The sequence below is a fragment of the Andrographis paniculata genome, unplaced genomic scaffold, assembly GCF_009805555.1.
Source record: "Andrographis paniculata isolate CXL003 unplaced genomic scaffold, ASM980555v1 Contig56END, whole genome shotgun sequence".
Taxonomy (NCBI): domain Eukaryota; kingdom Viridiplantae; phylum Streptophyta; class Magnoliopsida; order Lamiales; family Acanthaceae; genus Andrographis; species Andrographis paniculata.
In genome coordinates, this window is record NW_026137591.1 from 2,622,335 (window position 1) to 2,640,166 (window position 17,832).

The 17,832-nt window shown below is 27.6% G+C and overlaps 1 protein-coding gene across 1 annotated transcript; it reads left to right on the forward strand.

The window, feature by feature from the left end:
- Positions 1 to 544: 544 nt before the first annotated feature.
- Positions 545 to 5,387, forward strand: LOC127256551 (nucleotide-sugar uncharacterized transporter 2-like). Its single transcript, XM_051282608.1, has 7 exons — positions 545 to 901; positions 2,630 to 2,781; positions 2,870 to 3,078; positions 3,155 to 3,248; positions 3,325 to 3,491; positions 3,569 to 3,739; positions 4,898 to 5,387. The coding sequence occupies exons 1-7, from the start codon at positions 829 to 831 to the stop codon at positions 5,145 to 5,147; spliced, it is 1,116 nt and encodes a 371-aa protein (XP_051138565.1). The 5' UTR covers positions 545 to 828; the 3' UTR covers positions 5,148 to 5,387.
- The last annotated feature ends 12,445 nt before the right edge of the window (positions 5,388 to 17,832 follow it).

Genomic DNA, 17,832 nt, shown 5'->3' on the forward strand with positions numbered 1-17,832 from the left:
ATGTAAAATAAATTTATAATACCGTCTCACTTACCATGTCCACTTTTCTATTTTTATATGTCCCATGTATTGTGTCATTTTCATTTTTTTATAGAAAAAAAATTATACATTTTAATTTTATTTTAAATATTTAAATTTATAATTTTTAAAATTTTTATTTAAACTAATTAATTATTTTAATTTTTATCTAAAATTATTTTTATCAATACATTTTTAATTATTTACTAGTTATACCCTCCTAAATCGAAGTATGATATAAAAAAAATTTAATTGTTCAATTTAATATATTAAAAAAAAAAACTGAATAATAAAAATTTGTGGTAAATTTCACAAAAAAAATACCACAACCTAATACTATATATTTTTACTTAAAATTTAAAATAATTTATTAAAAAATTAAATTGAAAATAAACTAATAGGTATGAGCAAATAAAGACAGCGTAGGAGTCCGCGCGCGGCGGCCCCCCACCCACAAGACAAGACCACCTACCTAAGTATGAATGGAGAGGACTTGGGTTGGAACTGTATTATCATATTCACATGTAATGTACTGCTTTGCTTTCTTACTGCAAACAAATACTCTCCCTCACTCCCAAGTCCCCTTCCCCTTCCCCATCCCCTTCCCCACACACTCACTACTCATTACCTTTTTTTCTCAATCTCGCCGCGAATTCCTCCCCCTTCCCTTAAATCAAATCTGATTTTGTCTTGTCCGGATTCTCTCTTCTTCTTTTGACCGCCAAGATTGGGCTACTCTTCTCTCGTTTTTCAGGGAATGCACACGCTCTCGGGGGCAAGGCCAACTCCAACTCCAACTCCTCGCTCAGAATGTTGGGATTTTTAGTTAGAAAAGATGTCAGAAAAATTCTCAAGCGCAAGGACAGTGATGCTGGCGAAAGAGGTTGCTTCCTTTACTCTCCTCTCCTCTTCTCGCTTTTCAATTTTCAATTTTGGTTTTCGTCGAATTTCGTTTTTGTGTTTTTGGATTGTTTCAATGCCGTTGTTCTGCATTTGCTTCTCTTCTGTGTCGGTGGTAACCATTCGAATCGCCTTTTCAGTAGCCTTCTTGCAGAAATGAGTATCTTCTTCTTCTTCTTTTAGAATTACTTCAGTGATTTAATGTCTGCCTTTGGTGGTTTCTGGGATTGATTAAAACAAAGCATATTATTTATATTTATTTGGGGAATTTCTTCTAAGTGCTTGCTGCAAATGCAAATAGGGTTTGGATTGCTGGTCAGATTTGCTTTTCCATTGATTTGAAATTTGAGTTGCTGCTTTGCTTTAAGTGACATGCCAAAAGATCTTCAATTAAGTGAAAGTCACAACACTAATGTGCACTACCTACTAGGATTTATTTATAGACACACTGTTTTGAATAAATTAAATCTAAAACAGGTTAGAGCTCTACTCAAGCCTTAAAATTTGTTCTAAGATTTTCTCATGATAATTAAATTTTTGCTAGCAAAAGAACTCACTGCCTGCCATTGTACAATCTTTGAGCACAATTCTATGCATTTAGTTTCAGATTATTTATTTATAGTATTTGATTAGAGTGTAATGGTTGAATTATTGTTTATAATATATATTTTCAATTGTATATGAAAGAAAGACAAAAAGCAGAGAAGAAAACATACATCCAAAGATGGGCAATTTTTTCGAGAGGCAGGATTGGATATATCTTATTTTATTTTCTCCACGCTTTCTTTGAAAAAGAGAAGCATAAATTTTTACTATATGTCTGAGAGAATGAGTATCTTTTCAAGGTGTCTTTAGGCATCACTAGTGCCTAGCGGAATTGGTGTTACCAAGTCATCGTTTGTCAATCAGATGTTCATAATTGTTGTTGTGTATGATGGTGTTTAGATTTAAAATATCATTCTTTAATAGAACTATCAAAATGAGTTGAGCCTGTGGGGTTGGTCGGAGGTCGTCAACCCAGCGTTCTAGCTGTAATATTGAATCTTATTGTCAAAATTGTTTGAAAATTGGTGTGTTGGCTTTGGGTAAAATTAGAAAGGCTATAAAATATGTAAAGAGTTATGAAAGTCAGATAAAATCATTCCAAGAATGTATAGGGCTGTCAAAATGGGTTGATTTTATTGCGTAGATCCCTTGCCTTAAAAGGAGGGTTCGATTGAGTAATTCTCAGAACTTGCTAAATTGCGGGCTATAGTAGGTTTTAGGTTAGCTTGTTCCGTTAGATCGTCTTGACAGCACCATTATTTAATTAATATGTAGCCACTAAAAAGATTGATTGAAACGTTAGGTGGTGCTAATATAAGAAAATCTTTACCAATGATCTCAACAGTTGATTTGCCTATGTCAAATGAAATTAATAAAATTTGCAATAACTATCCCCCCCCCCCCCCCCCTTTTTTTTTTTTTTCCAATAGCCAGTTTGTTCATTGTCTCATTGAGATATATTCAGATTGTATGAAATTTCATTGAAAATGTAACAATAAAAGTGGAAATCTCCTCTTTGCAACTAAATAACTAATAATGATACGAAGAAGTTCCATCTCGACATTCACATAACGACTAACACACACATGTTTGTAACAGCAAAGAGGGTTGCTTATATTCATTGATTTTTATGTCTGAAACTAATTATTCCCTTTCATGCTTTCAGGAAGAGCCTTGGAGGAGCTACGGGCTTCCATGTTCAACAGATTACGGTCATTCGGGGGATCCAAACGTCAACAGCAATCACTTTGGAGGCCAACTATTGCTCTTACATTTAATTTTTTGGTTTCTGTCGGTATTATCTTGATGAACAAACTGGTAAGTGCCAAAAATATTTCCAACCTGTCTTATTCCATGGCAATCATGTAAGTATTTGTATATTAATCCTTTCTATTTAATCTTTCAGGTACTCGTAAATGTTGGGTTTAATTATCCAATTTTCTTAACTTTTATTCACTATGTATGTAGTTGGTTAATAATGGCACTTTTAAAAGCCCTATCTATCCTCTCTTTATCTTCTCCACCAAAGCCCACAAAATATTCTTCATTGTTGTCACTCGGTATAGTTATGTCGCTCTCCACTGGCCTCGCGAATGTTAGCTTAAAATATAATAGGTGAGGTGTTTTTGTGTCTAATTTCGATTTCTTTTCACATTTTGTTACTGGCATTATAGACATTTTCTTTCTTCAGCGTCGGGTTTTATCAGATGGCCAAGATTGCTGTGACCCCTGCTATTGTTTTAGCTGAGTTCATTCTCTTCAGTAAAAAAATTTCGACTCGAAAGGTGATTGATTACATAAGAAGTAACTGGGAAAAATCTCTGATTTCATGTTATTTGTTACTGATTTTACTCTTTCTAGGTGATTGCACTTACTGTAGTATCGATTGGCGTTGCTGTCGCCACGGTGACTGATCTCCAGTTTCATTTTTTCGGTGCTTGTGTGGCGGTAGCGTGGATTGTGCCAAGCGCTGTTAATAAAATATTGTGGTCTAATCTCCAGCAACAAGACAATTGGACTGCTCTCGCGTGAGTCCTCTCTCTCTCTCTCTCTCAATGTGTTAGTTTACTTGTAGAAAATCCCAATTTTTTTGTCTTTTTGACAGCTTAATGTGGAAGACCACACCTATTACATTGTTTTTCTTGGTGATGTTGATGCCATCGCTGGACCCTCCCGGTGTTCTTTCTTTTGATTGGAATCTCTACAATTGTGCTACTATCGGTGGTTCGGCTGTTTTGGGCTTCTTGCTTCAGTGGTCCGGTGCTCTAGCTCTCGGGTATGTGTCTTGTGCTCTTCGTCTTCATTTTTTCTTTTTTGCTTCGTTTGGGAGTGTAAGTGTGAAATATATATATATATATATATATTTAATAAATTTGATAGAGAACAATGCGATATTCATATAAAATAACACATTCCCTAGTCCCCCAAGGGATGGACCGGTGGTTTAGGGATTTGATTTGTGACCGTGAGGTCATGGGTTCAAACCCCCGACACCTCAGTAGCGTCAGACCTAGTTTGCAAATAAATTGAAAAAGAATTCAAAGAGAAGAGAGCCTTAGTATCAGTAGTGAGTATATCTATTTTTTAAATGTTACATTTTGCAACCACAATAGTATGTATAGTTTACATTTAATATATATATATATATATATATGCACATATGATAGATTAAGTTCTTGAATTTTATTGTATCTATGTTTAGTAGATGGCTCAACTACTGTTTTGAAAGTTTTCCAAACTTCTTTTTTGGGGGTGATAAATCTGTATGATTGTTGAAATTAGGTCTTAGTTCTGGTGTATTTGTTTGAACGACAAGTTTACTATTCATAAAAAGTTATTTTTCAAAAAATAGCAAATCAAATAATTAACTTTTATTTTATATATTATACTAAATATCAATTTTATATTCGAAATATAATATCAATTTTATTGCACATTATATACAACTGTTATCATTCAAAATTTTTACTATTCGAATTTAAACTCAAAATCCAAACATTCAAACAAACATACCCAAAACGTAACCGGCCTGTTGTTTGTTTGCTGATTTATATATGTGTGTAAAGTACACGGAGTTTTGAAACCTATTGTTAAATCACAGTTTCACATTAAAATTTTCTTTTAATTATGGAAATGTATCATTAGTTACATATTATTCTTTATGTCATTCAAATTTATGTTCATTTTTTTATTGTAAAAAATATCCTTGTTTTTTTAGGAAAAAAATTATATGTTTACCCACTTTTTAAAAAATTCATGCCCAATGAAATGGGCATAAATTTCAATGATATGGAGGTAGTATATAGTCTTCCATCACGCCATTCTAAATATTGTATTAAATGATCATCTCACTTTAAAAATATATTATTAATTACGTACACTATTATATAGCTTTCCTACCGCTGATGTGTAACGGTCGTAATCTTGAATGCAGGGCAACCTCTGCGACGACCCACGTTGTCCTCGGACAGTTCAAGACATGCGTCATTCTTCTGGGAGGGTTTTTTCTGTTCGGGTCGAACCCGGGGCGGACAAGCATTCTGGGAGCAGGGACGGCGCTGGCTGGAATGTCGTTCTACACGTACCTGAACTTGCAGTCGAGCAAGGCGATGTTGTCGACGCTGCCGCTGTCCAAGTCGAAGCTGAGCAGAGAGAATGGAGATGGTGAAGAGGAGCACAGTTGAAACCTCAATAGACCTCTCCTCTCCTGCTAAGTGCTAACTATTCAATAAATTTATTGATTAACAGATGTATCTGCTGTGCTGTTGTGTGCAAGTCTTAGTTTTAGAGTTAGTATTAGTTTTTGGTTGATTTTATTGTGTAATTCCAATGTTCCATATCGTAATTATTATTAATTTTGTAACTGATTCTGTATTATTGGGTTTCTTTTCTTATCACTTCTCGTGCCTGTATTCTTGCTCTAATCCTCCCTTCGGTTCTTCGTCTATTTTTATTGGATGAATTGTACTCCCTCGTTCCAAACAAAATGCAACATTTATTTTTGACACGAGTTTTTAGGTGAGTTTTTAGGTGGGTAGTATTAAGTAGGATAATTTAAAAATTAAGTGATGTGATGGAGAAAGAAATATATATTTTATTTTTTTATTTGGATGATACGAGGGGATAAAATGTAGGATGGAGATTAAGTATATAATTAATTATTTCTTATTTTGGAAGCAGGGTGTTTGGGACGAAGGGAGTAATTTCTGTCTCCTAAAATTATGACATAATCTTCTTTTATTTCTTTAATTTTTTTTATTCTTTTTTCAATAAATAATAGTATACATTTTATCTCACTTTATTTGACTATTATTTTTTATTTTTATTCATTGTATATTAAATTTTTTAATTTTAATTATACTATTTAATTATTTTAATTTTAATTTATAATTACTTTATTAATATATATTTTTTCAATTATTTATTAATTATAATTTTATCAAATTTACATGTGTACATAAAGTCAGACATTAGGAGTAATTATTTTGTTTGTTTTATTTCTTTTTAATTTATCCATCATTTTCTATTAATTCTTTTATTAAAATTTTTGAGTTTGTTTGCTTAGTGTTATGATTTGAATTTTTTTTTTTAACAAGAGATATAAAAAATTATGTCGGTAATATAAGTGGTAATCTATTTACAAAGAATTTGTTTATACCATATTTAATAAAAAAATACTCATTCCATCACATTTGTAATATTTTTCATTTTGGTCCATTACATGGTACATGTACCTGAAATATCTCCAAAATATAAATTATTAACTATTTTTCACATAACTACTGAAAAGATAAATATACACTTATTTTTTATTGTGTCACTCAATTTTCAATTTATTCTAATTAATATAATCTATCTAAATTTTAATATCGAAAATAAAATATTGCATCATATATGTGAGACTACAACTTTTTTCACACATCCTACTATTAATCTTACATATTTTTTACACCTATTATATTTTAATTCAAAGATTATACATATTTCTAATTTTTATAAACTCTCAATTCTATTCTTACAAAAAAAATAAAAATAAAAATACAAAAATGATATTAAAATATTACTTCGTATGCTCCAATTCAATATACTATATTTATCATTTCGTTCATCACTCAAAATTACCTATTTTTAATTATAGAAAAATAATAATTTTTAAATACCAAAATACTAATAATTTTTATAAAAATATTATTTTATTTGTATTTTTTAGGACAAAAATATTAAAATAAAATTATATAATTTTACTAACTAATAAAATATTATTATTCTTTTAATTAACTACAAAATAAGAAATAGGTACATGAGATGGAGGGACAATTAACTTCTTCTTTTTTCACTATAGTATTTTCTAAATTTTTTATTCTTTTTATTTTTATAATTTTTTAATATTTAATATTACAGTGGAGTCTCTGTACATATTAATAATAATGAGCTGAAATATTTTTTGAGCCATATATATTAATAAGGTTAAATTATATAACACTTTTTTTTTTTTTAGTAAAAATGTATATTTAGTTCTAAATAAATATCTAAAAATTATACTATATTCGTCTCACTTTTTATGTTCACTTTTTTATTTTCGTCTGTCTCATTTATTTTGTCGTTTTTCTTTTTTGAAAAAGAATTATACATTTTAATCTTATTTTTAAATATAATTTTTTAAATTATAATTGTACTAATTAGTTATTTTAATCTTAATCTATATTTATTTTTATTATACGATAATTATTTTTACTAATATATTTTTAATTATTTACTAATTATATCCCTCCTAAATTTCCGTATCTATAGTAAAGCGGACAAAATATCCGGGAGGGAGGGAGTACAAATTTTATACAAATAAAAAGTATAGAATATTTTAAATAAGTTTTTGGATAAAATAAATAAATAAATAAATAATTGATTAAATCATTTATTTTTATAGTTTATATAAAATCAAATAACAATTTTTCTCTAAAAAATTATAAAACGAAGGATTAATCAATTATTTATTTATCTATTTTATTCAAAAAATTATTTAAAATATTTTATCTTTTTTTTATTTGTATAAAATTTACTTAATTTAAGTTTTTATTTAGAATCAAACATCAACTTTGGGACAAATAGGTGTTTCATGCAAATTTTATATTAATATAAAAAGATTTGAGGCAATAAAATAAAATATAAAATATTTTATGTACTAAAATACAAAGAGATACTATATAATTTACCATATTAATAATAATAATTGAACTATTTTTTGGACCAAAAAACTTAGTATATAAAATAATAAATATGGGTCATATCAATATATAAATTTGGGTGTGTTCGTTTGTAGGATTTTATCAAAATCCTATTATTCATCCAAAAATTTTCCCCCAAAAATATCAAATTAAACACCTATTTTTCATTATTTATATTATACTAAAATTCAATTTTACATTCAAAACATCACATCAACACCTATTTATATCACATCATACAACTATTCAAATTCAAAATTTTTACTATTCAAATCTCAACTCAAAATCCAAACCCCAAACAAAGACACCCTTGTATCTACATCGCTGTCAACAACACAATTATTGTTATAAATATGACCATCTATATTAAGTCACACGTGTGATAGCCATTAAACTATGATAAAAATTACTCCCTCCGTCCCAATATCATATCCACGTTGTCATTTCTGTCCGTCTCACATACCATCTCACTTTCCTTTTTCGAAAAATGATTACACACTTTAATCTTATTTTAAATTTTTTAATTTTATTTTTTTAATTTTAATTAAACTAATTAGTTATCTTAATCTTAATTTATAATTATTTATATTATAAGATAATTATTTTCACTAATATATTTTTAATTATTTATTAATTAAACCTCTCCTAAAATACTATGTCTATATTGCAGCAGACACGGTATTTGGAACAAAAGGAGTAGTATACATACATGAGTTGTGTATGACCCACCTTACACCATATTATTTTTCTAATTTTTTTATATTTTATTTGTTATTTTTCTAATTTTTGATTTATTAATATTAAAGTTGGTTCTATACTTATATCAATAATAATGGACTGAATTATTTTTTGGGCCATATACATATTAATAGTTATCACTTTTTATCAGTTCTAAAGCGGAGACGGGCCGTAACTAAAAATATTTTGCACATTTGATTCTAGGGAGTTGGAGATACTTACATGGCATATTTGAGGACACATGTTCGTCGGATGAGCGCTGCGTGGCAGATATGTAAATAATTTTTATTTTATTTTTAAAAATTGAAATAGAAAAAAATATTAAAAATAAAAATTTAAAATATAAAATATAAGAAGTGAAAAATACTCCATCCCTCCCTTTTGAAATGATTATTCGAGGTTTTGCAATAGATTAAAAAATAATATTATTTTATTATTTAGTAAAAGTATGGAAGAGATTTTGACATTTTTGTAATTTGAATTTTTTATAAAGTAATTGTATATCTACTGGTATGTTTGTAATTTAAGTAAAAGTTAAAAGTATTTTGTATTTGTGTATGATTACTTTTTTTAAAACAAGAAAAATATACTTTGAAATAAGACAGACGAAAATGATAAAAAAAGTACTTTGAATTGAGACGGATGAAGTAATTTTTATTATTTATTTTCAATTTTATTTTCTTCTTTATTATTTTTTTATATTTTTTATTTTGAAAAATAAAATAAACAAATTATCCACATATCCGTCGGGTGGCGCTGACCAAGGCGGCCACGTGTCCTCCGGCATGCATGCAGGTGCCAGACAGACATCTCCGATGTAAGAGGACTAAATATGCAAAAAAATTTCATTTACGGGACTATTTATGACAATCTTCAATTACGAGACCAAATTGATAAATGGTCCACTTATGAGACTAAACAAACAGTATACCTTAATAATAATGAATTTTACTATTTTTTGTACCAAAATACTCCATCCGTTCCATCACACACTATTTTCATTTTTGTTTGTCCCCTAACAATTGACACCTTTTATTTTTGGTAAAAATTATTAAACCAAAATATATTTAACAAATATAAATCAACTTAATTAACTACATCACATACAACATAAGTAGGACCCACTCAAAACCCCTTTATTTCTACCCTTCTCCTAAAAAAAATAAATATTTTTATCTATATTTTAAACTACACATCTTTTATAAAATTGTTTTATGTTAATTATAAATAAATAAAAATATTTTTTTTTATTTACTTGCATAATAGAAGATTTTATTTTCTACAAAATTATATTCATATTGCATATATTTTTTAATTGCTATATAATTTTTAAATATTTAAACATATATTTTAATTTTTTTAATCATATATATTAAATTTACTTTAAAACTATAAATATTATTCATTATACAAAAATTAATATAATAATATCATAACTAATTATTATTAACTAATTAAACATCCACACTTTAAATACAGTGTCCCTAATCAAAAAGTTCAATTTCGATGGGACAGAGGGAGTATTATTTAAAAATAATAAAGTGGATTATATTACTACTATTTATAAAGTTATATTTTGTCTCACCTTAAACAAATATGACATTGTTCTTGCACATAATTAATTTTATAAAAAATTTACATAGTATTTTTTTTTTCTTTTTATATGACTCTTATAAAAATAAATTTCGCTTATTTTGTTCGACCTTGCTTTTGCACAAAATTAATTTTATGACAAATTTTTATTTTATTTTTGTATTTGATTGGTTCATATATAAAGTTAAGTCATATTAAAATTATTTATAAATTTATATTTTGTCTTATATTATTTTTTTTTAAAAAAAATTAATAATTATCACATTATATCATATACATTTGAATGATCTATGATCCATTCTATGCGTTACTAATTTTTTTTTGTTGTTTTGTTATTATTATTTTTTAGTTTTATTCTAAATAGTTCATACAAAAAGAAGTCATGGTTATTGTTATAAATAATTATTTTTAAAATTATATTTAATTTTACATTACTTTCAATAACAAAAAGAAGTCATGGTTATTGTTATAAATATAAATATTTATTAACTAATATTGCATGTTTTGGTTTTTAGGTTACTATAAGAAAATAATATAAATTAATATTTGATACGGAGTCAATCATCCGAATAATATTGTAAATTCTAGAATTATATATATAGTTTTAATATTTTTTATAAAAGTAAATTATACTAATAATTATTTATAAAATTGTAGTTTATCTCACATTGCTTATAAAAACAAAAACCTAAAAAATAAATAAAAAGAGTTATAATTATCATATCATATTATTATTATTATTATATATAAAGAGTGTATGACCTTGCAATATTAATTTTCTGGAGTTTTGAATTTTTTCTGATTGGTTCATATATAATGAGTTATATTAATAACTATTTATAAAAATCATCTTTTGTCCAATATTTTTTTCAACAACAAAAAAGAACCATAATTACGATTTATATTAACTCATACAAGTACGGGTCTTTAGGCTAAAACTATACTTCCTCATAATCAACTGTCTTAAATATTTTTTACACAGTTTTTATCCAATTAGCTTTTTATCATTATTGGACAATTTTGCCCCTCCATTCTGTAAATACTTACACGCATTTTGTTCTTCATTTTTTTTCATTCTGCTGACGATTTTTTTCTCCTTCTCCTCTGATGGTCCTCCACACCCATTTTTCTATCAAATTTCCTCTTCAATATCGTGGGTTTGATTCGATATGCAATATCATTTTATTGACAATGAAGGAGCAAATTTGAGTATTCGGGCACAACGTGAAGAGAAAAAAAATGTATTGTCATCGTTGCATTCGTCGTGGTTAAGAAATCCACAATCAGAAAAAGCACGACACCATAGCAACGGTATGATTATTTTAATCTCAATTTAATTTTGTAAAAATATCTTTTGTCAACGAAGTGTTAAATATATTTCTCTTTCTTTTATTTTATCGCTATTGTCTAAATTTTTTGCGGCAATTTAACTAATTTTGATTTCCCACCAAATGAAAATTTTCATCATTATTTCCATCCATCTATACAAGATTTTTAGATATTTATTCTTAACTCTTCACTCTTCTCTCGCATTCTTTCTGAATTTAAGCCATTGAGTCAGTGTTAAATGAAAATGATGTTTGAGTGCCCAAAACCAAGTGGAAAAGGCTCACTAATGATGATAGAAATATGATGTTTCAAATTCTTTTACAAAAATGTAGAGATGGAAAAGTAAAATTCGGCCCCTTTAAAGAAGTTGCTTGTCAATTTGAAGTCACTGATCGCACTGCACGACGAATATGAGCCCAAGGAAGAAAAAGTATGGTTGATAGTGGTGTGGTGAACTTATCATCAAGGGCAAGTAAAAGCGGTCGTAAAAAGATTCAAATTGATCCAGCAATTATAGCCCAAGTGCTTTTACGGAAGCATTCCAATCTTCACTCACTTAGCGCTGCACTCGAGGCCTCTAAATCAACAATTCACAATCGATTCAAAGAAGGTTGTTTGAGACGTCATTCAAATGCCATCAAGCCTTCACTATCCAGTGCAAACAAGAAGGCACAACTTGAGTTTTGCATATCAAAAGTTGATCAAAGCACACCAAACGAAAATCCGACTTTTGAAGGTATGTTTAATTATATACATATTGATGAAAAATGTTTCAATTTATCAAGAACTTCAGAGAAGTATTACCTTACTCTAGAAGAAGCGGATCCTCACCAAACGTGTCAAAGTAAAAACTTCATCCCAAAGATTATGTTTATGGTTGCCGTAGCACACCCAACAATAGGTAATAATGATTCTGAAAACTTTAATGGAAAAATAGAAATATTTCCTTTTATATATCAAGAACCTGCAAAAAAAAAAAAAAAAAAAAAAAAAAAGGCAAGAATAGAGATACTGGTACCTTAGAGACTAAAGTAATAACTACTATTATTACTAGGGATGTTATTAGATCATGTTTGATAGATAAAGTACTACCGGCAATTCGTGAGAAGTGGCCGAAATCCAGATGGCATGCTTTATCTGCTAATGTACTAATGGATATTTCATCCATATCATGACTCCAAAATGAGTCATAAAATATTTTTTTTTTTATGTCAAGACCAATAGTTTTTTCTTTAGTATCCATTACAATTGAAATCTCTGCAACAAATTCAAGTCTGAATAACCATACTAACGATAGGTGCAAAAAGAAATCCAATAATTGATGCAACTTTAGAGTTGATGGTATCACCATAAAAGTAGCATAGCTTCACTTATTTTCACCTATAACAAAAAAAAAAAAATTCAACTAAGATGTTCATCTTTAAAATTATGAACTTTTAATAAAACGATATTTAAAATTTACTAATAAACAAAGTTAAAATAAAAACGAATTAAAACTTTCAATTTCATTGTATAATACATATCTCTTAATCATTCTCAATAATACAAATAAATGCTCCATTATCTATTTATTTTTTCACCCAAAATTATTCTTGAAATTCAATATCCCAAACAACATAACAATATTGAGACATAAAAAATGTAATCATTAAATAAATATGACATAAATCAACTGGAATAACTTCAAAAGAAACTCCAAAAGCTCAAGAATCATGTTTTTAATTTAGTATAATGTCTCATAATCTGAAGACAAACCGGAAAAGAAATGAAACAAAGAAGATATTCAGCAAAAGAGCTTAATGGTGTCATGAGTAATTACCTCAAGAAAATAAAAATAAATAAAAATAAATCAAAGTATTTTGCACTCTACGAAAATTAAAACACAAAACATAAATAAGTGAACTATTTCTACAAACAAAAACCTCTGCTCGCAGGTCTTCTCCAAAGCCAAAATATTACAAAGCCTACAACAAAACTTCATCGCAACACATATCGAAGAAATTGCAAGCAAAAGGTACATTCGATCTATTTTCGATTGCCAATGTTTCTTCTTGTTGTGGGTTAAACTTCCTCCCAAACTAATTTCTGAAAAATTTTCTTGAACAACTGCATTAGAGCGAACAAGATGGTGCAATCCAAAAATTTCTTCGCAGTACAGAATTGATCTAAAGGCGGACGCAGGACGGAGGTGAAAAACGTTGGTAAAAAACCCTAAAATCTTATTTAACGATATGGTTGAAATGAGGAGTTTGATTTTACTTATATTTTTTGTAAATATTTATAATTAAATAATTATAAAATTAAAATAAAATAGAAAATTTAGATTAATTGATAAATATAAAAAGGGTAAAAGAGTAAATTTAGTATATAAAAAAGAAAAAAGAACAATTATTATTGAACATTCTAAATAGGAAAGTATAAAATTAGTTTATGGACGGAGAGAATAGTATAATTTTAACATTGTACAAAATAAAATGGTAGTTCATCCTACGCTGCTTCAACAATAATTAAAAAAAGAATCATACTTATTGTTACAAATATGACAATATATATTAACTCGTATATGTCTTGATTTTTAAACTAGATAAACAAAATAATATAAATTTAACATTTGATATGAGTTAATAATTCAAATAATATTGAATTAATTATTTTTATTAAAGTCAAATTTCTAAAATTCAATATTTGACCATTACTATAAATTTTTTAAATATTTTATTTGTAATTATTATCTTTTATAGATTGTTTTATAAGTAATTTATATTTTAAATATATAATTATTCGAATAACATATATAATTTAGCATATGAAATACTCGTGCATTGTACGGGTTACCCGCTAATTAATATATATTTAAAAATATGATCCACTCTGTGTAATACAAATTTTTTGAAATATTGAATTTTTATGTTTTAAAATTATGATTGGTTAAAATATTATGTGACTCTCATACATAATAATAATAATAATAATAATAATAATAATAATTTATAAAGTTATATTTTTATCTAAAGTTATATTTTTATCTCACATTGCTTAAAAAAATTAAAAATCATAGTTATTGTTATAAATATAATAATTCATATTAATTCATACATGTTTAGGCCTTTAAACCATGATAAAAAGTAGTATAAATTAGATATCGAGTCAACAATTCGAATGATGTTAAATTAATTATTTTGATTAAAGCTACTTTTTTTTTTAAAAAAAAAAATCATATTTATATTTTTCTTTTTATAATAGTTCTTATAAAAGTAAATTATATTTTGTCCTTTTTATTTGATGGGTTCATATATAAAGATAAGTTATACTAATAATTGTTTATCAAGTGATATTTTGCCATATATTATTTTTAACAAAAAAAAAAAATAGTCTTTGGTCTCGTCCTGAGAAAAAATTTATTCTTTTTGCAAGAAGGTTGAATACGAAAAGAAGAATTATGCTAAGTATCAAGAATAATGCATGATGAAAGATACTTTTTTGTACTTTGATTTGTTCTAAATTAATTTTAGTTCATAGAAACACATGGTGGATAGATTTTGGTGCGACAACTTATATCGGTATGTCTTGGCAAGATTGTCCTCGTTGCCAAAAACCAATTGATGACGAAAGAAACATCTATATAAGTAACGACAAAAAAGTTTAAAAAATGAAGTGACTAGCAAGAAAAATTGTTGGACCACAATCAAGAACAATATTCTAATGATTTCATTTTAGTAAAGTCATTAAAAGAAAAATGATGTTCGAATATTGAAAATATTTCCGGAAAAAAGAGGGAATATGTGATACCCCGACATTGGGCGGGTGCTAGGGCAATTCCCATGTATGGATGAGCCAGTGCTAGGCCATCTGAGATTGAATAGAGATTAAGTGGATTAAATAGACTACTCATGTCAACAGTGTGCACATTATTTTTCGAATGTTTAGATTTAAGTGTGTTTGCAGAGTAATTTGAAAATGAGAGATCCTGAAAAGTCTCCAAAAATGTGCGTGAGTGAGGACAAAGCGTGCTAGAAGAACTCGTGTTGATCTGTGGGGCCAATCTACGATTCCGAGACGACCAACTTTGCATGGCTTACGGGCCAAAGTGTCCCGGAATATTAAATGGAATTTAAATTCCCACTTAACTGCACACACACACGTGTGTGTGTATATATATAAATGATAGTTAGAAATCGCATGCGTTAAATGTTCATGTTATATGCGATATTTGATTGATTTTGATTGGATTCTATCTAATTTTGGTGCGTATTGTTTATTTTCGACATACAGTAGAGAAAAAACAAATTTGGCTTGATTGGAAGAAAAAGTGAAGAAAATTTCAGATTTGCATCCTGAGTTAGTCATGGTCATGACTAACCACACCCTCTCGGCATGAGAATTTAATCAAAGGGTCAAAAACCCAACAACTAAAAAAAAAAGGGCAAATTAAAAGAAAAAAAAAAGAGGGGGGAGGGGGGAGATATACAAACATGCAGAGAACTTTTTTTATAAAAGTTCTTTTTGATTATAAATATTTGTTTAATCCTGAAAATAATGTTTGTGATTGTTAGATTGATTGGATATTTTGGTACCGATATTTAAATTAGTTTGATGATCTAAAGTCAATTCAAGTAGGATATCCGTAATTGTATTCCCACTTGAATATGTGACAACCAGGTTGAATAGTTCATTCCCGGGAGTTAGACAATCAAATCTAATTGCTCATCTAAGGTAGTAATTGTTTTGAATTGAGTTTTCTAGATTAGAATGCGGTTAGACAATATTTCTTATGGGCGCACCTAGGTGTATTAGCTTAATCAGGGTTAGTTAACGGTCGTACTTTAATTACCTACACTATAAGAAAAAATTAGTTTTCAGAGCTTGATGATAACTATAACAAAATTATTGATAAGAATTAACTTTATTGAATCAATGATAAAACACAAATGTCATAACGACATCATCCCTTGAGCCAGATATCCCCTTGATAGCTAGTTCTTTGTTGATTTAATTGTTTTGTTATTGTGTCTTCATTAGATAATCAAAAAAAATTCCCCCATTTTATTTATTGTATTAGAACGCAAAAGAGTAAATCAGACAATTCCTATGAAGACGATCCATTCCCCTATATTACATTAAATTGTGATAACTGAATAAGTGAATTATTTGATTGACCGTGCGACCGGTCAATATGTATATTTGTTAATAAATTGGTATATTCAAGGATGACCGAGTTAGTATAGTAAGTAATTTTTTGGCCTTGTGAAGTTACATGTTCAAAATATGACGATCATGATATATTTTTGGTATTGAAGAACTTCAATGATAAAAACCTAAGGTGTGTTTGATTTGTTTTTAATTTGGTTTTGTATTTTAGTTTAAATTATTATTTAAATGTGAATTGAATGAAATATTCTATAAGAAAAAAACTATATGTAGTATTTATTTACAAAATTGTGAAATTCTCTACTAAATAAATACTAAATAGGCTAAATTGCACAAAATCCACCTATGGTTTCATGAAATTGCACCAAATTCTTCATACTTTTAAAACTGCGTCAAACTTCTTCATGGTTTCATAAATTTTGCGTCTAACCCCCTCAACGGTCTTTATTTAACGGTATTTGACCTAAATGCTCTCAAACTGCGAATAAATTTTAGAACATCAATTTCTAAACCGCTAAAATTACAAATATATATTTTTTTTATATATATTTAGCCTAAAAAACAGTAAAACTAAACTCTTAAAACCTGAGAAAAATAATTATTTTTTAGTATATTTACTATTTTTTTAGGGTAAATATAAAAATAAATAAATATTTGTAATTTTAGGGGTTTATAAATTGAAATTCTAAAATTTATTCGCAGTTTGAGCGCATTTAGGTCAAGTACTGTTAAATAAGGACCACTGAGGGGGTTAGACGCAAAGTTTATGAAACCACGAGGGAGTTTGACGCAGTTTCAGAAGTATGATGAATTTGGTGCAATTTCATGAATTCACGGGTGGAATTTGTACAATTTAGCCTTAAAAATAAAATAAAACTAAAGACAGTATATATATGTATATATATATTTTAGGTTTTTTGGTTGTTGAAAGAATGTTAATGATAACAACCTAAGGCGTGTTTGTGTTTGATTTGGTTTTGTATTTTCGTTTTGGACCTTGATTTAAGTAGCTATTGAAAATGATATTTTGTTGGAAAAATAATTCTAGTATAGATTTTTGTACAAAATTGCGAGGGTTGTCTAGTGTGTTTGGTTTGCTATTATTATTATTATTATTATTATTATTATTCTTTCAGTTTTGGATTTGGTTTAAACAATTGATTGTTACATTTTGTGAAATAAAATAATACAATATATCTTTTTATAAAGAATTATGAGGGTTATTTAGTAAAGAATTTAAAAATTAAAAAAAAAGGATATATTCTTTTTGTAGTTTGATTTGGATTTTAATTTTCATAATAATTTCAATATAATACTTTATAAAAAATAATAATTTTTT